General features: G+C 41.2%; 1 protein-coding gene across 2 annotated transcripts in view; it reads left to right on the forward strand.

The window, feature by feature from the left end:
* The window catches only part of MYO10 (myosin X), a 256,895-nt gene that overhangs the window by 142,182 nt on the left and 89,643 nt on the right, over positions 1 to 25,070 (forward strand). For both annotated transcript variants that reach the window (XM_043887225.1, XM_043887226.1), the window contains 14 exons: positions 1,841 to 1,975; positions 3,650 to 3,774; positions 4,462 to 4,475; positions 4,592 to 4,676; positions 5,668 to 5,771; positions 15,052 to 15,181; positions 16,653 to 16,771; positions 18,408 to 18,554; positions 18,706 to 18,806; positions 18,918 to 18,984; positions 19,503 to 19,595; positions 20,012 to 20,080; positions 20,980 to 21,062; positions 23,664 to 23,772. In XM_043887225.1, coding sequence (XP_043743160.1) covers positions 1,841 to 1,975; positions 3,650 to 3,774; positions 4,462 to 4,475; positions 4,592 to 4,676; positions 5,668 to 5,771; positions 15,052 to 15,181; positions 16,653 to 16,771; positions 18,408 to 18,554; positions 18,706 to 18,806; positions 18,918 to 18,984; positions 19,503 to 19,595; positions 20,012 to 20,080; positions 20,980 to 21,062; positions 23,664 to 23,772 — 1,381 coding nt within the window. The remainder of the gene's footprint in view (positions 1 to 1,840; positions 1,976 to 3,649; positions 3,775 to 4,461; positions 4,476 to 4,591; positions 4,677 to 5,667; positions 5,772 to 15,051; positions 15,182 to 16,652; positions 16,772 to 18,407; positions 18,555 to 18,705; positions 18,807 to 18,917; positions 18,985 to 19,502; positions 19,596 to 20,011; positions 20,081 to 20,979; positions 21,063 to 23,663; positions 23,773 to 25,070) is intronic.

A 25,070-nucleotide genomic window follows, 5' to 3' on the forward strand; every position in this document is an offset into this window, starting at 1 on the left:
ACTCCCACTGGGCGCTCCTCTGATTATCTTGGCTTTTGCTTTCTTATCTCAAGAAAGGTGTGGCTTCCCAGGTATTTGTCATCTGCAGTCAGGGGGACACTGCTCGGTCTTGTGTGTGTGCACGCACGCATGTGCGTGTATGTTTACCCCCCGCCCCCCACTTGCACATGCAAGTCTCCCCAGAAGCCCTCAGCATGCTTGACTTTAAGTCTCTTTGGCTGGAATCCTGACCCTTTCCCATGACCAACCAAACCACCCTATCACCTGCAGAGGGAATGGGGTTACAGTGATTGGCCTTGATCGATGGAGATTCCCCAGGGCCTGCAGTATCCAGCCGGGCATGGATGGTGTCATCACTGAGTCATTTCCTCTCCTTTATTACATGCGCCTAATCATTCACGATGTTTTCTGCAGAATTCCTCGTTCATAAGCTCCCAGCTCTCGACACTCAATGGGGACTGTTTCTTTAGGACTTGTTGGGACCACGTGTGTTTATCTCACCCCTTGAGCAGTTGTGAGCCTGTTACCCCATGACGATGTTGCTGTTTATGTGCTGTTCTGCCATTGCTTTACTTTTCTCCTAAATTCTCTGTCTTTTTACTACTCCTTGGATGCCAACAGATCTGCTTGTCAATTCGGATCCCGACACTTAGCCACTGCCCACCTCATGGTATTATCACAAGAATAAAATGCCTAAGTGTTGGTTGAGCACCTTCGGGCTCATTGCCTTGTCCCCTCGATATTTATGAATGATTGCATTTTTATTCATGTTTACCAGAAAGATGCCATTAATGTGCTCATTCATATAATTAATATTTACTTGCTTACCAGAAAGATACCATTAATGTGCTCATTTGTATAGTTACTATTTACTAAGTGCTGGCCACCAGCCAGGACAGTTCAGTGAACAAAACCCCTGTTCCGGCCTTTGCAGAGCTTGCCGTTCTGTATGCTCAGTCGCTCAGTTGTGACCGACACTTTGCGACCCCATGGACTGTAGCCCACCAGGCTCCTCTGTCCATGGGAATTCTCCAGGCAAGAATGCTGGAGTGGGTTGCCACGCCCTCCTCCAGGAGATCTTCCCAACCCAGGGATCGAACCCACGTCTCTCATGTCTCCTGCATTGGCAGGTGGGTTCTTTACTGCTGCTGCTGCTAAGTCTCTTCAGTCGTGTCTGCTAGCGCCACCTGAAAAGCCCCAGATGAAGCTGTTTCCTTCTCCAGGGGATCTTCCCGACCCAGGGATCGAACCCACGTCTCCTGCATTGCAGGTGAAGTCTTTACCAACTGAGCTACCAGGGAAATGAAAGGCACCATCTGTCTTATTACCTGAGCTTAGTCAAAGAGGAGGCTTCTGTTTAGTGGGGGGCATTGGTAACACCTAGGCCGTACGGCTGGCAGGAGGAGGGACCCTCTGCAGCTGCTGCTAAGTCACTTCAGTCGTGTCCGACTCTGCGTGACCCCATAGACATCAGCCCACCAGGCTCCCCCGTCCCTGGGATTCTCCAGGCAAGAACACTGGAGTAGGTTGCCATTTCCTTCTCCAATGCATGGAAGTGAAAAGTGAAGTCACTCAGTCGTTTCTGACTCTTAGCGACCCCATGGACTGCAGCCCACCAGGCTCCTCTGTCCATGGGATTTTCCAGGCAAGAGTAGCGGAGTGGGGTGCCATTGCCTTCTCCAAGGGAGGGACCCTCTCTTCCCTGTAACTCAGCACTTGGGTCTCTTTCCCACGGTTCAAGAGTTGTTCTGTGGACACCTTGGAGTGACTCCGGCCAAGCTGGTTTTTATTTTTATTTTTTTTTCACTAGAAGTATAAACGCCTCCATTTTATCTTCCAGTGGTGAAAGCGGCGCCGGGAAAACCGAGAGCACTAAGCTGATCCTCAAGTTTTTATCAGCCATCAGTCAGCAGTCTGTGGACTTGTCCTCGAAGGAGAAGACCTCGTCTGTCGAACAAGCCATTCTTGAGAGCAGGTATTTATTTCTCCATCGTGTTTCTTGTTCTAGCGAACAGGATTCACTCTCCTCACTGTGTGACTTATTTAAGGAAGTAGTTGAAACTTGGGGTCCTGTCTGCTCTTTCTCTTGATGTGGCTTTCACGATTGCTCAAGGAGAAGTCTCCACACACAGGTGGAGATTTCTGGTGACCTGACCCTCCCTTGCTGGGCCAGGTTTGAGCAAAGGAGTGAGGAACATTCTGCAGCTGCCTCCCACTGGGCAGCTCTTGACTGGCTGTTTGGAGGCCTTGTTATCAGCAGAAATTTCAGTCTCCATCCAGCACGTCGCAGAGAGCTTAGCGGTCAACTCTTGGGAGGTGTCTTGTGGGCAGAATGGTATTGTGTGGCCTCTTACTAGCGTCTTCCCTGATGACTCAGATGGTAAAGAATCTGCTCTTAACGTAGGAGACCCGGATTCAATCCCTGGGTCAGGAAGGTCCTCTGGAGAAGGAATTGGCAACCCACTCTAGTCTTTTTGCCTGGGAAATCCCATGGGCGGAGGAGCCTGGTGGGCTACAGTCAGTAGGGTTGCAAAGAGTCGGGCATGACTGAGCGACTTTTACTTCACTTCTTCAGCCTCTCAGGTGGCAAAACTATTGGGCATCAATGGCAATGACCTCAGAGCTTGAAAGAGAGCCTTGGTACAGCACTCTCTGAAATTCTAATTAAAATGTGTAATTGCCCCATGTCTGATTGGTGCCTTTAAAGGTCCTAGAACCAATAGAGACTTTAAAGGTCCTGTTATTTAAAAATTAGTCCAGGGGTCAGCAGACTCCAGCCTGACACCTGTATCCTACAGCCTATTGCTTTGTCTTTTTAGACTTCAAAATTTATTTTTTAAATTGTGCTAAAATATACATAACAAAATATATGACTTTAAATATTTTTCTATGTACAGCTTAGTGGCATTAAGTACATTCATGTTGTTCTGCAGCCATCACCACCATCTTTCTCTGGACCATTTCATCTTCCTCCTGCAGCCTGGTTTTATAAATAAAACTTTATAGAAACACAGACACACTCATTTGCTATCTTGTCTATAGTTGCTTTTGCACTCTAGTGGCAGAGCTGAGTAATTGCATCAGAGACCACTTGGCCCACAAAGCCTAAAAGTATTTTTTAATCTGATCCTTTACAGCAAAAGATGGTTGACTCCTGACCTACTCTGACCGCAGACCTAGTCTGACCACATTTTACAGTTGGAGGAGACCCAAGGAAGTTAAATGAGCTCCCCTGGGACATAGAACAAATGAGTGAAATTTCCAGGACTGGGGAATTTTTCAGTTCCTAGAATTCGTGTGGGTTTGTGTGTGTGTGTGTGTGCACGTGCGCGTGTGCACACAACCCTTGACTTGCGTAAATAAACTAATTTGGGTGAGAACCAGCCCACATGGCCTTCTTGACTCCTGGTAGCATCCTTTGCCCACACGACCAGCTGCAAGTTCTCCCCCTCAAGATGGACATGCATTATAAACCCATTTCAGCAAGTACTGGGAGATCTGGCCCTTCTATAAATAAACATAATTGCTGTAGGGCCCTTTGCTTTCAGATTTGTCTTGCAGTTATCTATTTTGCCATTGGTGAGGACTGTTGTTAATTACATGGACCCTGATTGCCTCTCACTGTTGTCCTGGGTTTTTTTTTTTGCAGTCCCATCATGGAAGCCTTCGGCAATGCCAAGACCGTGTACAACAATAACTCCAGTCGCTTCGGGAAGTTTGTTCAGCTGAACATTGGCCAGAAGGGAAACATCCAGGGCGGGAGAATTGTAGATTGTATCCTGTTTTGTTTGGCTTTTGTGTATTAGTATTTGACTCTCTAGTAGAAACTGTTCTTTGCTTTTTCTTAAGACAGATAGAGAATGTGAAACATTCATTTCTGGTTCTACCTCATTACTGCTCCTGTTTTACTCTGCTTGACCTGTTAATTATCCTAGGAAATAAGGGGCCCTCTTTCTTTTGGGAATCTCTGATTTCATGTCTCCAATCTGAAAATTTGGACTTCTCATCAAATATCATAGGCTTCCCTGGTAGTTCAGATGGTAAAGAATCTGCTTACAGTGCAGGAGACTGGGGTTTGATCCCTGGGTTGGGAAGATCCCCTGGAGAGGGAATGGCTACCCACTCCAGATTCTTTGCTGGAAAATTCCATGAACAGAGGAGCCTGGCGGGGTACAGTGCATGAGGTCCCAAAGAGTCAGACATGACTGAGCAGCTAGTTGTTTGAAATAATCAGTTGTTTCAAATAGTTCGATGCCTTCTAGGGCACATGTGTCCTGTTTGAAGTTGGATTTTGATGAAATAGTCTGTTTTGTTTGCTTGTCTTTTGGCACTGAAAGTCAGAATGCCCAAGACACAAGGAATTGTAATTATTTGGGCAACAAAGAGTAGAAAAATGAGGACTAATGGAGCATCCTGTACCCTTGTTTTGTTCCTTGACTTGCCATTGCTTTTCACATGAAGATTTATTAGAAAAAGTAAGTAAGCGTGATTTAATTCACATTATCTTTAACATTTTTCAGCAGTTACTGGTTCTTGGTCATTAATCAGAGGAAACATCCCTGAATAGAAATCTGATTTCTTCTCTTCACAGAACCGAGTAGTAAGGCAAAACCCTGGGGAAAGGAATTATCACATATTCTATGCGCTGCTGGCAGGGCTAGGACATGAAGAGAGAGGTGAGTGATGGAGCCGCTGCAGAGACATTTCCCTTTAAAACCCATCTGTGAAAGAGAAGACTGGACTTTGTTGGTCTTCCACCATTTGAAACGAAATGTGCGAGATGATCAAAAATGCTGAGTGCATGTAGAGCCGGATACCGTAGAGAAAAAATCATTAGTAGAGAAAGCTTGAGTTTTTTGGATATGTTTTGGAATCTTAGTTTTTTTCCGATTTAAGGACTATTTGTGAAAAATGCATAATGTATCACAACTAGCTTTACTTTTAAATCACACCCTAATAAAGCAAATTTGCAAATATTTGACTTTGAAAAACAACAATCAACACGGGATCCTCATCAGTTACTTTTTTCAGTAGTGTTTTCTTCCATCCCATCTAATCTGATAATTCTATTTTCCCTAGATGATGATTAAGAGAGAATGTTTTAATCTTTTTTTTCTTTTTTATTTTTTTGATTATGCAAGTAGGATAACACATTTACAGGAGACTTGGAAAATGTAGAACAAAGTTACATATAGTTCCACTATAGATTACAATTTAAATGATTGTACTACTTAAATAGTAGATAAATTATGATTTTTAGTTGGAGTTTCAGTATCAAACTCTCAGAAATTAATAGAATGAATATACAGAAAAGTAGAAGGGTATAGTAGACCTGAAAAGCAGCATGAACCAATTCAACATAATTAAGATTTGTACAATTTTCACACAACAGCAGGATACAAATTCTGTTCAAGTTCCCATAGACTATAAACTAGGAGACACTAGAACGCATCCAGGGGCATAAAACCAGGTGCAAAAATTTCACGGTCTAAAGGTGTTGAAATCATACAGTCTGAGAACATTTTAATCTTATTAGTGAACTATTAGAAGCATAGAATTATTTTCCATACTTTAAAAAATAAAGTTGCAAAGTGGAAACTCTTTTGAGTTCTGTCTTATCCTGGACAGTCGAGTACTGATGTTATGTTTTTGTTTTTCTTTTTGTAGAAGAATTTTATTTATCTGTGCCAGAAAACTACCACTACTTGAATCAGTCTGGATGTGTGACAGACAGGACAATCAGTGATCAGGAATCCTTTAGGGAAGTAATTGTAAGTTACTTGCCTATCTTCCTTTATAAGGGTGACTCCACCCCCCACCCCGCCACCCCGCAAAAAAAAGAATGAAAGAAATTGACGACTTTCGTTTTCTGTTTCAAAAAAATTTTTAATAAATAATCACATTTGTACTGCTTTGTGAGAATAGGTCCTTTCTTCTTATTCCAAGTCCTGGGAGGGAATCCTCTCTCCTAGAAGATGGGTGAATGTCTGCATTCAGGAGAGATGGGGATTGGCTTGGAATAGGGTTCAGAAAAACGAAACAAAAGAAAAATCACAGGTTTGGTACTGGAGTAAGCAGATCATATGTTTCAGGGCTTACAATTAAAAATTGTTTTAAGTAATTGATTCCACAGTTCAAAAGAAATCTGTCAACAGTTAGACCAGATGACTGTTGGGTCTCATCCTGTTCTCATACCTGATTCTGGTAACTGATTCTTACTATGCAAACAGTGGTCATCTTAAGACACTTTGGTGTGGACCCCTGTTGTATCCTGCAGTTCTCGAATACCCCAAGGACTTTTTATAAGGTGACTGTGTTTAGGAAGTCTAGGCATTGGTTGAGTGTGGCCGGTAGATTTTATCAGTGTGGTCTGTTCCTCTGCTGGAGTCACTTGTTCAGCAGTTGGAGTCTGTAGATATAGAGTTGATTCATAAATGGAGCTAACACTAACACTGATGGAGCGCTTACTATGAGGACTTAATCATTCCTCTGCTTCTAACAACCCCGTGAGGGTAGAAATATGGTTGTCTATATTCTGTGACTCAGAGAGGTTGGTGACCAGCCTAACCACACACAGCACCTAACAGAACCAGTATCTAGACACAGTCTAACTTCAAATCCTAGACTCTAACCAGGAGGCAGGTAGCTAGCCCCTGATTTCGGTGCACCTAGGTTTGTCTTTCTAGTTGTCAACAAGTCAGTTCCATATCGTCATTTGCTTTTCTAGACTGTTCATGAGAATACCTTCTGGAATGGATTCAAAGTATATTTTTAAGTGGATATATATCACATGTCATTTCCCAGTGTCTAATGTATGTGCCTTTAAACTGAAATGAAAATAAAAACAGGCTAGGCTTATAGTATCATGATCACCTTCGCCTCAGCCTTCCTTTTAAAGATGTCACATTCTGCCACGTATAATGCAAAGAGATGTCTCTCTTTGTCATCTCTCCTTCCTTCAACCTGTTAACCAAAAAACCTTTGCTGACAGCACCGTTGCTGCGTATCTGCCCTAAGCAGTACAGGATTTGGCCCTGCTAATTGAATTTCATGAAATGTTTAAGTCTTTATTTAAAATTTTCTCTCAATTTTATTTTGATGCCCGAGACTTCTTTCACTACACAAGCTTCCTGCATTCACTTTGTACTAGAAAGTGGATGTTTGCAGTGAGAGACTCCTTGTAATCCAAGTCACACTGTCACTGCAGGCCCACGCTGACCGCTCACTGGCCGCCAGGGTGAGGGGGCAGCGAGGCCCTTCCCGGTCCTGGGAGTGCCCGGGGAAGGTAGTCTGGTGGCTTCCCCTGGGGGCATCGTTTTCTGATTCAAAACTGTGTGCTGCTTCTGTTGGCTACAAGGAAACTCATGGAGCGTGGCCCTGTTTCCGTGATTGCTAGTTTTTATTTTTAAGTTGAAATGATAGGTTTTTGGCATTTGAAATTTGGTCCTGCGATGAAAGGACATGTCATCTAGAAGGGAAGAAAAGTTTAGACATGAAATTGACATAATGAGTGTACATAGCAGACTTAGAGGAATTCTATTTATAGAGTCTTAAGTATTTGCTTTGCAATTACTTTTTAGTGTTGGCCCATCAGAAACGTCAGTGAAGACTTAGCTGGTATTCATTGAAGTCAGGAGCATGTAATTTTTGCTCTTATTTAGCCTTCTTCTGGAAGATTGAAGCAATGCAGCCAGAAAAAATAATAATAATAAATGTGCTACTTTTCAGAAAGGAGGGAAAATATTCTTTTCTATAAAAAAAATAAAATTCTCTCCTCCAAAACCTACAAAAACAATCAGTTGGGGAATGGCTCAAATAATTTATTATATCTTTAAGATCCATTGTAGCTCGCAAAACCATGTTCATGTATGTTTAACACTAAGGAAAAACTTGTTTATTCTGTAAGTGAGGAAAGCATAATACAGCATGATATAATCTTTTATTTTAAAAGTAAGCTTATATATGTCATGAATATATAGTATGTATGCAGAAAATACACTGAAATAATTCAAAAGTGTTATCTCAGAGCAGAATTCTAGGGTTTTATTTTATTCTTTATCATTCATTCTATTAGAATATTTTTACAATGAATATGTCAATTTTAATGATTATATATGATTATATTACCAAATCATAGGTCTTCCCAGGTGGCTCAGTCAGTAAAGAATCCACCTGCAATTTGGGAGAGCCAGGTTCAATCCCTGGGTCAGGAAGATCCCCTGGAGAAGGAAATGGCAACCCACTCCAGTATTCTTGCCTGGAGAATTCCATGGACAGAGGAGCCTGGTGGGCTACAGTCCATGAGGTCGCACAGAGCTGACATGACTGAGTGACTAACACTTTTATCAAATCATAATTTCTATAATACAGGAGTATAAAGTATTATATCAGTACCAGCCAACCCATCTTTCTGTCTTGCATAGCGCTGTATAACCAAGAGTGATACAGATGGTTAAAGAGACACTGAACACTTCTGGCTATAAAGTTGATTTTCTGTCTTCAACGTTTTTAAGCATCTATTGTGTGCCAGGCAGGCACCGTTCGAGCAACAAGGAGACTGTAGTGAGCAAACAGTCTATATAATCGCTATGTTCTGTTAAAGAAATTAGGATGACTGGAATAGATTATGCTGTTGTTTTATCATGTAACTTGTCTCCTGTTGTTGTTCGGTTGCTAAGTCATGTCCTACTCTTTGCGACCCCATGGACTGCAGGACGCCAGGCTTCCCCGTCCTTCTCTGTCTCCCAGAGTTTGCTCAAATTCATGTCCATTCAGTCAGTGATGCTATCTAACCATCTCATCCTCTGTTGCCCCCTTCTCCTGCCCTCAGTCTTTCCCAGCATCAGTCTTTTCCAATGAGTTGCTCTTTGCATCAGGTGGCCAAAGGATTGGAGTTTCAGCTTCAGCATCAGTCTTTCCAATGAATATTCAGGATTGATTTCCTTTAGGATTGACTGATATGATCTCTTTTCGGTCCAAGGGACTCTCAGGAATCTTCTCCAGCACCACAATTTGGAAACATCAGTTCTTTGGCACTCAGCCTTCTTAATGGTCCAACTTTCACATTCATAGATGACTACTGGAAAAACCATAGCTTTGTCTCAATTTCCTTCCAAAATCAAGTACCATTGAGATTTGTATCTTCCTACTTTTAATTCCATAAAGCTTCTTTCCCCAGAGGTTTCGGTATTGAAGAAAGGGAAGGGACCACATTCTGTTGGGACTCAAGAACGTTTGTTTGTAGAATGTGTTAAAATGTTAGCAGAGAGAAATTATTTCTGTGAATTACATATGAAAATGTCACCTCTGGTATTTTTAGCTACTAAAAAAAAATCATTATTCTTTTTATCAGCTTAATGTCAACATATTCTGGCAATAGGACCTTTTAGGACTTTTTCTTATTTCATTGAGAATTTATGTGGTTTTAGAATTCCTTATCGACATCACCTGACATTACTATAAATATGTACCTGTAAAGGACCCTGAGCCATTCTTAGGGGACCCAGTTTTTCCTGGGGAGAGACAGTGAACACAGACTAAATTTCATAGCCCTTTTTTTTTTTCTTTGCAATCTTCCAGGTTGCACTATAAATTGCTGAGTCAGAATGAAAAGCTATTTCAAGAAAATAATAACAACTAATTGATTTTTATTGCCTGCATTTGACCTACCAGAATGGTGGCTGATGAAATGTGGGGGAGGATAACAAGAGTCTTTGAGTGATAATCTTTTTATTCTTTTGATTCCACATATTGAATGGTAATGGTGTTCCTAGCCATCTACCAGGACTGGGGTTTCCTGACCATGTAGGTTTTACTGGGTGTACCCATGTTTTTAACTGTGTGAACCCATCTGTTCTCTCCTCATCAGTTTGGTCTTATAAAGATTTAGATGGCTCTCAGCCTTAAAAAAAAAAGATTGAAATAATGCCATTTGCAGCAACATGGATGGGCCTGGATATTGTCATACTGAGTGCAGTAAGTCAGACAGAGGAAGACAAATATCATATGACATCACTTATTTGTGGAATCTAAAAAAAGGCTGCAAATGAACTTATCCACAAAACAGAAAGCCTTACAACTGTAGAAAATAAATTTAGGGTCACTGGGTTGTTGGGGAGAGGGATGAATGGAAAGATTGGGATTGACACATATACGCTACTAGGTATAAAATAGATAAGTGATGAGGACCTACTTTATAGCACAGGGAACCCTACTCAGTACTCTGTAATGGTCTATATGGGAAACGAATCCAAGAAAGAGTAGATACATGTATATGCATAACTGATTCGCTGCACTGTACAGCTGGAATTAAAAGACAACATTGTAAATCAACTATGCCCCAGTAGAAATTTTAAAAGACTGACGTTATACCTCGATTTTGCCACATTTGAAAACTTCAGTCTCTTTCAATGTTGGAAAATACAGGAGTAGAAGCTAATTTTATATTATACAATGCTATAATCCCGCCTAATATAAATTACATAATAAATTTTCAAAGTATTGATCCTTCATTCGTGATTTACTGTGCCCAGACACCTCCCCTCCCACCCCATCTTATTCAATCCATTTATTCACGATTCACCTGAGGACCCTTGGCTTCCTTAGGTGGTGCCCCCACCTCACAGCTGAGACCCTGAGTGCATTTACCTTTTGTACCTGAAATTCACTCCTCTTCCCTGCTTGTTTGTCCTGTGAAAAGCCCGGCTTCCTTCTGACCTTAGTGGTTGGGATTGTATTACGTATTTGTCATCACTCCCCTCCCACCCCACACTTTCACAATCACCTGTTTTTTATGTGCTTATTAAAGACTTCATTGAAAACATTTTGTATGACTTTGTGCCAGTTTTATAGCTAAATTGCTGTTTTGCGCTTCTGAACTGTACTGAGAATTTCCCAGGGTTTTTTTTTTTTTTTTTTTTAAGTCTTGAGCCATGTCATTGAGAAAGATAATTATGAGGAGGCTTAACAGCATTGTAAATCGACTGTATTTCAATAAAAATTTTAGGAAAGTCTTAAAGTGGCTGCTCTTGCCAAAGGGGTGGAGCTTGCTACTGAAAAGACTGTAAATAGGACAGTAGGAAACAGTGAATGGAGACTTGCTGGCAGGGGTGAGTAGCCACGCCCATGCTGGTTGGTGTTAATTGGTTCCAGCCAGTACATTACCCCATGGCACACGATTGATACTTGTCACCAGACTCCTAATTCACTTAGAGTTAAACTTGGGAGTGAAGTCACAAATTGGTTCATACAGAAAGCACATATTATTTATTTGCGTTCATGCCTCCATATGTAATCTTTGTATTTTCAGAGCTTAAACAAGAATTTTTTTCATGGAGCATCTTTTGATGTTTTTTATTTTACAGTTTGCAATTTTCTGCTACTGTGAACTTATTTTTTGAAGACCTTCCTTTTTTTTTTCTTGCAAGTATAGAGGAGATCTTTAAAACTTGAAGTATAGTTGATTCTATTGTACAGCCAAGTGATTCAGTTATATATGTGTGCGTGTATACAGATTCTTTTTCATTTTTTCCATTATGGATTATTCTAGAATATTGAAGATAGTTCCCTGTACTATACAATAGGACCTTGTTTATCCTTTCTGTGTATAATATTTTGTATCCACTAATCCCAAACTCCCAATCCAGCCCTCTCCTGACTCCCCTCCCCTTTGATAAGTCTGTTCTTTATGGAAGATCTTATTTGTTTAGTGTTATATAAAGTCCAGGCAGGTGAGTTACAGTGAAATCTTTTATCTCTATGGTCATCCTAAGGTGAGCTTAGAAAATTTTTATAAATTAGTGTTGAAGAGGTCCTGTGATACATGAGGAAAAACTTTAATCAAAAAAAGGGAAAATTATTAACTTTAGCACAGCATAGATGCTTTATAATTATTTTGCCAACATCTGAATTGGTCCTTACCACTGTTTTAAAAAGCTTCCCTGCTGGCAAAGATGGTAAAGAATCTGCCTGCAGTGCAGGAGACCCGAGTTTGATCCCTGGATCCGGGAGGATCCCCTGGAGAAGGAAATGGCAACCGGCTCCAGTATTTTTGCCTGGAGAATTCATGGACAGAGGAGTCTGGTGGGCTATAGTCCATGGGGTTGCAAAGCGTCAGACACGACTGAGCAACTAACACTACTACTACTACTGTTTTAAAAGTCTTGAGCATAATAGATATTCTGTATTTCTTAGCCACATTTCTTTGCTTTTAGAATAAGTAAATTTGAATAATTACTTTCCCGTAGGTTTCTAAAAATTGATGAGCACTTGACCAATAGTTCTTATTCTTGGCATCAATTTTTGTCTGTACCCATAAAATGATAGTCTTCTCTCTCACTCTGTTAAACAATACATGGTCTTTTTATTTTTTTTTTTTGTAGTCACTTTTATTAAGTTATAATGTGCATATAATAAAATGCCCTCATATAAAGCATATAAAGTGAATTTTGAATTTACACACTCGTGTACCCACAACCACGATCAAACTGAAGGACAATTCTACACTCTAAAGGGTTCTTGTCCCCCTCCCTGGACAATTCCAGACTCCCTAGCCCTAGGACATGTAGAAAAATGTGTCTTTTCTAGAATTTCCTAAAAATGAAATCATACAAAATCTCTTCTCCTCTGTCTGGCTTATTTCATTCATCCAAACTGCACATAACAGAATTGTTTCTTCTTACATTGAATAGTATTCCATTGAATAGACAGCAATTTATTTATCCATTCATCCATTAATAGACTCAGTTGTTATACTAAAAACATGTCAACAATATTAAAAGATGTGAATATAATGTCCGTTAGCCTGCCAGCAGTAACATTGCAACTATTTTCAATTTTGTGGATTTTCTTCCCAGCGTGATTTTCTTTAAAAAAATTAGTTGCACAAATATAATTTAGTACTTTTTGCATAAAGCTATCATAAATGTAATCATGTTTCTATGTAATGTTGATAATTTCCTTTAAAAACTATACACTGTTCTATAACAAGTTTACTTACTATAATTGACTTGACTTGTAGGAGAGATGGAACTTTTTTTTCTCTGAAAGTGTTGTTAAGATAATGCTGTAGTGAATATTTTACAAAGCTTTCTTTCCTGTTGGATTTTCTTTGAAACAAATCTTCAGCATTGGAACTTCGTAGTGATACAGTGAATAAGATTCAGTACTCCCAATGGAGGGGGGCATGGGTTTGATCCCTGCTCAGGGAACTAGGATCCTGCATGCCACATATGGTAGCTAAAAATAAAATTCCAGCACTGAAATTAAGGGTGATTACATAGGCGACTGACTTTCTAAGGATGTAAAAAGAAAAAAAGCATATAACCGAATGGAGAGAAAGTTAGACTTTGCGTTCGTCAGGCCTGACTTTGAATCTTGGTTTTGTAACCCTGAGAAACTTGTGTAACTTCTCTGAACATTTTAAGATTATGTACATAGGTGGTCCAGCCAAACACTGACCCATAATCTTGTTTTCAAAAAAGATTATACTGACTTATACTACCAGTGAGTGACCACTGCATAAATATCCCCCTTTCACCCATTTTATCATTCAGAAAAATTTTTGTTAATAGAAGTTATCTCATTTTCTTCAGTATGCACGTGTTGGATTTCTAGGAAGGAAAACATTTCTCTGTGGATTTGCATTTCCTGTTAGAAAAGGTGCCTATTTTATTTTACTGCGTCATGTGTCTCTTAATATAGCTGTTGGTTCCTTGCCTTATGCAGTTTTTTCTTTTAATTTTGTTTTCCTGTTTATTTTTTTTGCCCTTTGTTTCTGGCTTTGTTTGTGTTTTTTTTTCCTTGTAAAGAAATTACTTTTCATATTTTAAAATCTCCAGTCGTTTCCTCTTGCAGCTTCTGTGGCTTCACAGTGCTGCGTGGCTTCCTTCTTTCCGTTCCAGTGGTCATTGTAGTGATCATGGGTCTCAGTTCTCTTTGTAGGTTATTTTCATCAATATTGCCAGCAGTTCCGTCCTCTGTTCTGCACGTGTGTGTGCGTGTGTAGGAGTGGGAGAGGGTAGCTGGCTCTTTCTCTGATGAGAATATGGCTCCTAAATCGTAAGAGATAATGAGCAAATCTTTGATCTGATTCAGAAGATGCCTGGCTTCCGTTTAGAAACTTTCTGGGGAACAAAGCCCCTGTTGGTCCTTGTTCTTTTTTATTTTTTTCAAATCAGCATTGTGTTAACTTCTATTTAGTATCCAGAGGCCAAAATAAGACCTTAAAAATCCTTTGGAGAAATGGAAAATAGCAGTGCGATGACTGTCAGGGAAGACAAATCTAGATCCATTCAGTTTTTCCATCAGCATCTTCTACACAATGAGCAGAAGGCTCTTCTATCTGTAGAACCCCTGATAGGGAATTTCGTTCTACCTATCAGGGTCCCTGCTACTTTTAACCATTAAGACAAGTCCCCAAATTTATACTGAAGGAGTCTCATGAAGTATCTCCCCTCCAACATTTTTTCTTTTTTTTAAATTAATTAATTTTAATTGGAGGATAATTACTTTACAATATTGTGATAGTTTTTGCCGTACATTGACATGAATCAGTCATGGGTACAGTTGTGTCCCCCAACCTGCCCCCCTCCCACCTCCCTCCCCACCCCTTCCCGCCTATTTTTTATGTGTAAGAAAATAAAAAATGTTCCATTACATTTTGATACACATAGGAAAAAGTATTTCTTTGTCACTATGACTCTGGAGTAGTTCTTTTCTGGCATAAATAGGAGTCTTGTGTGTAAAGCAGATATTTATTTTTATCTTGTCGATTGGGTTCTCTTAAATATTCTACAAATCTTTCTTAATGTCTTGCTTTTCTTTTATGTGTACCCATTTAAAGTCTTTGTCATATAAAATGGGTTGACCAAAAAATGTGTTCGTTTTTTTCCTGCAGCATCTAATGGAAAATCCCCAACGAAATTTTTGGCCAAACCAATGTTTCTTGCTTTCTTGCCTTTAGAATAGTACTTAGTAACTTTACTGAGTAGTGACCATTTTCATTTTCTTTAGTGTGAAAAAAGATGAAAAACTAACCTTGTTTCCTTACAGATGGCAATGGAGGTCATGCAGTTTAGTAAGGAAGAAGTTCGGGAAGTGTTGAGGTTGCTTGCTGGTATATTACATCTTGGGAACATAGAATTTATCACTGCTGGTGGGGCGCAAGTTTCCTTCAAAACGGGTAAGGTTGCTTCTCCCTCCTTCACTTCCTTGGCTTTTGCCTCATAAGAAATGTAGATCTAAAATGTTTCCTGTCTGGCCTTGGAAAAAAAATATTTTGAGCCCTAGAATATGAGCTACAGAAGTTTGATGTGAAAGGTCAGTTAATAAAGGGTCAAAGCATCAAACAAGTGATTACTGCATGGAATGGTGGCTGTGTTCTCCTTTTCTACTAAGAAAGAATGAAAGTGAACCCAATAAGAGGAAATAGGGGCAAGAATTTGATGTAGGAAGAATGTCATGAGTCGGGTGTAGTGTTGTTGTAGTTAATTCCTGGCTGCTGAGGGCTGCCATAGTGGAATGGTTAAGACCGTTAGTTTTCAAGCCAGGATGACTGGTTCGTAGCCCGGCTCTGCCACAAGCTGTTTCCTTGGGTTACTTATCCCTTCAACACTCGTGACTTCTCACTGTAAAGTGCACAGTGGAGATGTCTTAAGACTAAGTGAGTTAACATACGTGTAACAGTGTCAGTTGTCATTTTCCTGGAGTGATTTATTCTTTAAACTTTGCTGATGGATGCAGTGGATGAGGGCAAGGAGGCTGGGAACTTGAAGAGTGTAAATTCAAAGTGGCCCTTGAGTAGCCCAGGGCTACAGGCCTGTAGTTCTTGTTCCCGTGGATCATTCCTGTTGATGTTTACTGCCTTAGAAATGAAAACAGAGTCAGTTAAAACTGGAGTGGGTAGCCATTCCCTTCTCCAGGGGGTCTTAGTGACCCAGGGACCAAACCCAGGTCTCCTGCATTGCAGGCGTATTCTTTACCATCTGAGTCACCAGGAAAGCCCTTTAGAAATAATAGTGGAGACAGTTAAAAAAATAGCAAGAAATTCACTTTAAAATAACCGTAACCAACCCCTTGCATATAGTAAAATAAGTAGCATTTTATTTGAAAGGCCATCTTCCAAAACAAAAGAGAACAAGTCAGTAACGACTGACATTGTCTAATGATTTTGTAAATATTTAAAATATCCGGTGTAATGAAGGACAGCTGGCCTCTATTTCTGCCCTCAACTTATTGAGCTACTCATGTCATGTAGCCTCTGGAATATTCTTTTGTGTACTTGTGAGGTAATGAGAGTGAAAAAGCAAATAACAGAGTTTATCACTAAAAAAAAAAAAAAAAAAGCTAGTCTTATTATTGAAATAGTCATGGGCTTTGCAAACCTCTGACAGGGTCTTGGGGAACCTGCCATGGGGGTCTCTGGATCATACTTGTTCCAAGTACCAGGTCCTTTGCTGTAAATCTAAGACTCATTAAGGGAGTGAATAACCTGCCGGTAGAACATGTGTCTTCTAGGTCCTGCCCGAGGGCCTTAGGATTATTCTCTGCTTAACTGTGTCGTGTGTGGCAGTGGTTTTGCACCCATTTGGGGTCCCATGGGCTGTTCCTTCTTGGGGTTGTGCATCCACTTTCGCCTTGTCCTTCCTCCCCAGCCTTGGGCAGGTCTGCAGAGTTACTTGGGCTGGACCCGGCACAGCTCACGGACGCCTTGACCCAGAGGTCCATGTTCCTCCGGGGGGAGGAGATCCTCACACCTCTCAATGTTCAGCAGGTATGTGTGTGGCCCTCAAAGCAACTTCTAAAGATGCCCCTGGGTCTGCAGATCCACAGCTTTGATTGAATAAGTAACTGCAGTGATCCATTCAAATGCTTTTGGCTCAGGGTCAAAAATAAGACATCCAGTGGTTCAGTGGTCATCTTAGAGACAGCATAGCAGAATCTTTAAGAGGAATGGGACTGGGGGAGATTTCCTGAGTCTGAGTCCTGAGTCTTCAGCTTATTATATTCTGTTTTTGGGGAATTTATTCACTGTGCCTCAGTTTCCTCTTCTGTAAGACAAGGACGAAAAGTCAAGTGTCAGTTGCTTAGTCATGTCCGACTCCTTGTGAACCTATGGACTGTAGTCCACCAGGCTCCTCTGTGCATGGAATTCTCCAGGCAAGAATACTGGAGTGGGTAGCCATCCCCTTCTCCAGAGGATCTCGCTACCCAGAGATCGAATCTGGGTGTCCCAAATTGCGGGCAGATTCTTTACCTCTTGAGCCACCAGAGAAGCCCCAAGACAAGGATGTGAAAGTAGTAGTCACTCAGTCATGTCCGACTTTTTGTGACCCCAAGGACTGGATCCCGCCAGGCTCCTCTGTCCATGGAATTCTCCAGACAAGTATACTGGGGTGGGTTGCCATGTATAAGGATGATAGTAAAAAATAAATAAATGCTAAAAGCTTAGTGGCATTGCCAACTCAGTGAACATGAGTTTGAGCAAGCTCCAGGAGTTGGTGATGGACAGGGAAGCCTGGCGTGCTGCAGTCCATGTGATCACAAAGATTCGGACAGAACTGAGCTACTGAACTGGAAACTTAGTGACTCGTGCAGAGAAAGAGTTAAATAAACAGCTGTAATAATTATTATTACTAACTGGTGTTAGGTTTTATTATAATTAATAAATTATTATTAATGAGAGCAAAGCAACAGTATGTTGTATGATTTATTTTTGTCTCTGCAACTGCCTTGAGCCACTTATATGCACTAGCCCATCTAATAGCTGTTTATTGATTGGATAAGTAAAAATGCTAACCATACCATGAAGAAAACTTGTATGCACACAAAGTAAAATATGAGAAGATGATAATGAGTGAAGTCAAGTCTTAATTAGCATTATGTTGTTGTTGTTATTTAGTCACTAAGTCACTTCTGACTCTTCTGCAACTCCGTGGACTGTAGTCCACCAGGCTCTTCTGTCCATAGGATTCTCCAGGCAAGAACATTGGAGTTGTGGGCTGCCATTTCCTTCTCCAGGGGATCTTCCAAACCCAGGGATCAAACCCGAGTCTCCTGCACTGGCAGGCAGATTTTTTACCACTGAGCCACCTGGAAAGCCCACTTAGTGGCATAAACCTGATCAAATTTAGAGCTGTGTATTTTGGTCCAGATTCTTTCTTATAACTCAATACTTAAAGCTGAATTTGTAAGCCTGATGCTTCAGGGTGACTCTTGCTGCAAATAAGCAAGCTTCAGGTTTCCCTTTCTTTAGACAGCTGTGTTTTCCTGCATGGTATTGGTTCACTTGACATGGGCTGCATAGATGTGGAGTGAGTGTGGCTCCCAAGTGCAGCACAGATGGATGTGCCCATCTGGGTTCCCTGCAGTCATTAGGGAAACTGCGTCTCTGTCTCCTCTCCCCTCAGGCAGCAGACAGCAGGGACTCCTTGGCCATGGCACTTTACGCACGCTGCTTCGAGTGGGTGATCAAGAAGATCAACAGCAGGATCAAAGGCAGAGATGACTTCAAGTCTATTGGCATCTTGGACATCTTTGGATTTGAAAACTTTGAGGTGTGCTTCCAACGAGTGGGATCCTCCTCAGCAGATCTCGTGAAACAAATACTGATATGTTTTCCCTGCAGATCTTTGTTGGCCTTTTCTTGACCTTTTTATGTAAGAGCGAGAGCGCTAAAGACTCTTGTTGGATTGTTTCCCCCCTTAGGTGAATCACTTTGAGCAGTTCAATATAAACTATGCAAACGAGAAACTTCAGGAATATTTCAACAAGCATATCTTTTCTTTAGAACAACTGGAATATAGTAGGTAAGCACTCATTGAATTGCATTTCAAAATGTTTAAGAAAATGAGTCCCTACGTTGGATAGTTTTGAAGCGATATTTTACTACAACCTGGACCTTTTTAATCTTTGTACAGAGAAGGCTTAGTGTGGGAAGATATTGACTGGATAGACAATGGAGAATGCCTGGACTTGATTGAGAAGGTAACACACTGTTGAAGAATTGTTACAGTCCCAAGGGTGTCCAGCTGGGCTGATTCATATTTACGGGAACAAAAGAGCTTGTACGAACACGCACATGAAAGATGTGAATGTTTAGAACACAATGGACCATTTGGAAGCATACATGTAACTGTGCAAGGTTGAATTTAAGGACTTGGCTGCTTCACGCCCATTGTCTCTTTGAAGTCAATATTTTAAGAATCAACAGTGAGCAGATTGGCTTCCCAGAGATTTTAAGTCCGCATCAAAAACTTTGCCATCCCAGTAGTGGATTGGCCAGTTGTAAATGTTTTGGTCACCAGATTACAGGGGTTCAGGGTTTGCAGTATGGAATGCATTTGGAGTTCTTTATAGCGTGTCATTCTGAATTTTTTGATCTGAGAAACTATGCACTTTTTACCACTTGATAGAGAGTAGAGAGGAAAGGATCTGTAAAAATACATAGAGGCAAAAATTCAATGTTTAATTCGTATTTGACCTGTTTTTCCCCCCTCTTCTAGAAACTTGGTCTCCTAGCCCTTATCAATGAAGAAAGCCATTTTCCTCAAGCCACTGATAGCACCTTATTGGAGAAGTTGCACAATCAGCACGCTGTATGTCCACACCTACCAACCCCTCACTGTGTCTGGGTAGCTCACCTGTGGATTAAGATGGCGTAGGACAAGTTTCAGGGCTATTGGCCCCACGGTTCCTCTCACATTGAATTTTTTATTTTTCTCAAATGGAAGCTTTGCTCTACTAGAACTAAATAGAAATAAGCCAAAGGCATAGATCTGAGGCTACTTGTCAGAATATGTCCATGTTTACTTTGAGTATAAGATTTAACCTTTTTAACCTACTGTAATGACACAGACCAGAGGTGCATGATTTTGATGAAGTGCATCACATGATATGTCCTAAAGCTCTTATATGTCGTGGATTTTGAAATTGTTTTCACTGGCAGTTGTAGGTACACTGTCAGGAAATCAGTGAGTGAAATTATGCATTTACTTTTTTTTTTTTTTATTAGAATAACCACTTTTACGTGAAGCCCAGAGTTGCAGTCAACAATTTTGGAGTGAAACACTATGCTGGAGAGGTAACTCCTTCTTGAATTTATATGATTGAAGCGTAATTGATTTACAATGTTGTGTTAATTTCTGCTCTACAGCTAAGTGATGCAGTTGCTCATACACACACACACATATGTATATATATTCTTTTTTCATTATGGTTTGTCCCAGGATTTTGAATGTAGTTCCATGTGCTCTCCAGTAGGACCCTGTTTATCCATCCAATATATAACAGTTTTCCTCTGCTAATCCCAGACTTCCCTACCCCCTCCCCCTTGGCAACCACAGGTCTGTTCTCTGTGTCTGTGAGTCTGTTTCTTAGATAAGTTCATTTGTGTCATGTTTTGGTTCCACGTAGAAGTGAGATCATGTCTTTCTGATTCACTTAGTATGGTAATCTCTGGGTCCATCCACGTTGCCGCAAATGGCATTTTGCTCTTTGTGTGACTGAGTAGTGTTCCACTGTGTATATATGTACAACATCTTTATCCATTCATCTGTCACTGGGCATTTAGGTTGTTCCCGTGTCTTGACTATTGTAAATAGTGCTGCTATGAACGTAGGGGCGCCTGTGTCTTTTTGAATTAGAGTTTTGTCTGGATATATGTTCAGGAATGGGATTACTTGACCATATGGCAACTCTGTTTTTCATCTTTTTGAGGAACCTCTACACTGTTTTCTATAGGGGCTGAACCAATCCTACCAACAGTGTAGGAGGGTTCCCTTTTCCCCACACCCTTAGACAGGTAACTTCTTAATCAAGACCCCTGCTGATATTTGCCCATTTGGTATTTAGAGAATAGTAATTTCAGAAGCCGATCATAAATATATTCAATGATGGGTCCAGCTTTTAAAGGGGACGCTTATGACTTGAAATGGTTCTTTTGATCAGTTCTTCCTTTTCTCGTTTGTTGTTGCAAACCAGGTTCAGTATGACGTGCGGGGCATCTTGGAGAAGAACAGGGATACCTTCAGGGACGATCTTCTCAACCTTCTGAGAGAAAGCCGGTGCGTCGATCTCTTCCCTGCGATGTCAGATTGATGTTTGTGCAGATGTTTTTCATTCACAAACATAAAAAAATTAATATGGGGGCAACTTGATGTGGTGTGTTCTTCCCTGGGCAATATTTGATCAATAAAGTGACCTGAGAGATACATAAATGGCCCTAGTGGTAGTGACTACCATTTAATGAGGTGGCGTTGGAACAGCAAATCCCTGAGTTAGATACTTTTATTCATCCTGTTATGCTAGTGAGGAGATTAAGCGTGGCATGGTTAAGTGACTTGCCCAGGATTCTTCAACTAGATTTGATCTGTTTTGCTTGATTCAAGAATCTAAGATTTTAACCAGCAGGACCTAGTTTCTTCACAGCAAGCTTAGAGCTATGTGTTAAATTGATGTCAGCCTCGGGTCTTGTAGGACCTTATGTCTGTGGTTAGTGTAAGAGTTATCAAGAGAAATAAACAAGTATTCAGCTAAAATTACCCATTCGTTTATTCATTCATGAATTATAAATTCACACCTTTAAATCAGTAGTTAAGGAAAATATGCTGAAAGGTTTTGATGATGAATTTATTTGTTTGACTATTTTAAACCAGGAGGCTTCCTGCTTTTAGGAGGCTTTGTGAGAGAGAAAGAGGGGAAAACAGCCCTTAAAGGCATCAATATGTGTCTTAGATCCAGTGTGAATTTCTAACACAAATTTTCAATATCCAAGGAAGGAAAGTAGCACCATCACTAAAAAGCTGTAATACTTTTAGAAATGAAAGCCCCAGGTGGCCACCCTGTCGCTTAAATAGCTGTGAACCGGGGTGAAGAGAACCCATCTTAAGTGTCAGCTTAGAAGCCCAGGGGGGAAGTGGTTGGTCTTTCAATTTGCCTTAACCCTCCTCTATGAAGATTCCCTAATTATAACCTTGTAGACTATTTTTATTTTTAGGTGTGTTCTCAGAGCAGTAAAAATGGTGATGTTTGAACCATAGCAGATTACCTTTCTCTCAAAGCAGATTTAAATCGATCCATTTAAATAAAAGCGGGGTCTTGAGGTTAAATGGAACATTTGGTTATGAGAAGGGCCGAGGCCTGGAGGCCAGCAAGATGGCCTTCCACTGGATGCCACTATCATAACGTTAAGTGGAATTGGAGGCAAGAGCGTTGTTTCAGCCCAGGTTTCTCTCTGCTGATGGAGGGGCTTGGTGTCTTTGCCTCTCTGCTCTCTTTTGCCTTTGGCATCTGTAACATTTTGCAGTCCATCTCTTCAGTCACATCCAACTCTTTGCGACCCCATGGACTGTAGCCCACCAGGCTCCTCTGTCCATGAGATTTCCCAGGCAAGAATACTGAACTGGGTTGCCGTTTCTTCGTCCAGTGGGACATTTTAATGGAACACAAAGCTTTTCTCCAAAGCGCTCAAAGTACAGAGAACTTCAAAGAGTGAGAATGAAACATCACCCTAGGATAAAAGTGAGAAAGAGTTGAACAGAATGAGAAGTGATGAGGGAAGCACTGGCATTATCCCCTTGAAGGGTGTGAAAGCCAGACTGTTTCTCTCCTGGTTCTCAGCAAAGCCATTGCCCCCTACAGCCCTGACCCTTGGTTTTTATAGCCCAGAACATCTTCCATTCAAGGAAGATCAAAAAGGTCCTGAGGATTTTCCCTAGTGGCGCAGTGGATAAGAATCCGCCTGCCAGTGCTAGAGACGCAGATTCCATCCCTGGTCTGGAAAGATTCCACCTGCCTTGCAGCAGTTGAGCCCTGCTCTAGAACCCTCGAGCCACAGCTACTGAAGCTTGCATGCTCTAGAGCCAACAAACTGAAACTACTGAGCTTGAGTGCTGCAACTACTGAAGCCCATGTGCCCCAGAGCCTGTGGTCCACAAGAGAACGCACCGCAATGAGGAGCCCACACGCAGTAGAGAAAAGACCTCACGGCAGCGAAGACCTAGTGCAGCCAAAAAAAAAAAAAATAGCTCCTGAGAAGTCTTTTACTTTGTTAGTAGTGGCGATAGATTTTCTAGAACTTTTTAACAATAATAACAGTGATCATCAACGTTTAGGATGAGCCAGGCGTCATGCTCAGCCTTTTGCCTCCATTTCCTCGTTTCATCCTTACCCCAGCTTCCTAGGATACATCTTAAAATAACTCCCATTTCCAGTTGAGAAAACAGGCGTGGAGAGAGACCAGCATCATGTCCGAGTCACACAACTAGGAAGAGGGGATGGCAGGACTGAACCCAAGTCGGCCTCACTCCAGCCTAGTGCCCTTCCACCTGCTAACTGGCTGCATCTTCGCCACGCTGAGTTGCACAAGAGAAATGCTTCCCTTCCACTGGGCTGCAAAGCTCAACTCCAGAGTGGCTGGTCACCTGGGTTATTTTCACCCACCCTCTTCTCCCCGGCAAGACTCCAGCGCTCCGAAGCATCCACATCTGCTTTCAGTGCCTAAAGCTCTTGGGTGGTGGTGGGTGTGAAATCTTGGAACGCTTTCTTAGCTCTTGCAGGCCTTGGTGTGTTATTTTCAGTGGGAACATGCATTATAATTACAGTGATTGAGCACCTAATAATTGGGTGTGCGCCCCTCATGGCCCTCCTGCTCTCTGCTCACACAGATTCGACTTCATCTACGACCTCTTCGAACACGTTTCCAGCCGCAATAACCAGGATACCTTGAAATGCGGAAGCAAACACCGGCGGCCCACGGTCAGCTCGCAGTTCAAGGTTAGTCTCTGCTGCTGGCCCGGATGGAGCCATCTTTATTGTGACTTTAAGAACTGAAAATCAGAATGAGTATCTATGAGATCTCTGAAAGGGTTTACTTCTTTTCTATCATCCTTTTAAGGTTTACTTGTTTTCTATCATCCTTTTAAAACGGGACTTTTGGAAGAAAAATATACTTTTGTTCCCTGAGCCCGACCAAAAAAAAAAAAAGTTTCTTTTGTCTTATTAAAGATAAATAACTACTTAGTCTAAGTTTATGAAATAGTCATTCTTCTTAAGGACTGTTTGGTTATTTGGGATTGCTCTGATTTGTATTTAAAGGCTCAGATGCATATAAAGTATATTTCTTCCTGTGTCTGGATTTTTAAAAAATTTTCCTCAGTAGATTTACAGTATCATAACTAGGAAGAGTAACCAAGGGCATGGTTAAATAAGATCAGTGTCAGTTACCTTGTCCAGATGTCCAGAATTCAGGGACAATAAGGAATGTTCTTTTGGCATCATAAATATGTAAGCCTTTTAGAGAGTTTAGAGGCAGAGCACAAGAAGGCCATTTCTTTAATTGAATTGTCCTGTTTTACCCCCAAATCCTTACATGAGGGGGAATGGAGGCACATCAGTCATCAGACCTTTATTAAATTTGCCCCCTGGGAGGCTCTCTTTCATGTAGCTACTCAGTTGGATGCCGTGGGGTTGGGGGGTGCTGTGTGAGGTTTGTTTTTCGATGTGTTTGGGGATCAGTTCGACCCACAGTCCCATTGCTGACAGTCCTGGCAGGTGTGAGCCTGATAGGATGTAATTTAATAACAGCTTAATAATCACAGCTGCCATTTATTATGTACTCATGTTACAATCATGGGGCTAATCCCTTTATATATGCTATCTTGTTCACAGTATGTATTATTGTCCCCATTTTACAGATGAAGAGGCTGAGGTTTAGAGAAATTGGAGGCTTGCTTAGTCCCTCTGAGTACTGAAGCTAGGATCTGAATGGAACTTGAGTCTATCTGACTCTAAACCCTAGGCTCTTATTCTTCCAATGGGGTCGTTAGGTCATCTTTTTCTAAGTCAGTGTTGCCTGGAGTTGTCTTGGAAGACTTTGCAGATGTTGGGGACTTAAATTGGACTAAGAATCAGGCAATGGAAGAGAATGGGCAGAGCTTCTAGGTAAAGACAAAGGCAGAAGGCAGGGTCCCAAGTCAGGAATGAGTTTTGTTTCCAGAGGACTGGACTCCTTGTATGATGATAAATGGGTACCAGAGTATGAGGGGCCATGAATTCCAGAACATTCCGTCATC

The sequence above is a fragment of the Cervus elaphus genome, chromosome 25 (genome assembly GCF_910594005.1).
Source record: "Cervus elaphus chromosome 25, mCerEla1.1, whole genome shotgun sequence".
In the NCBI taxonomy this organism is placed as follows: domain Eukaryota; kingdom Metazoa; phylum Chordata; class Mammalia; order Artiodactyla; family Cervidae; genus Cervus; species Cervus elaphus.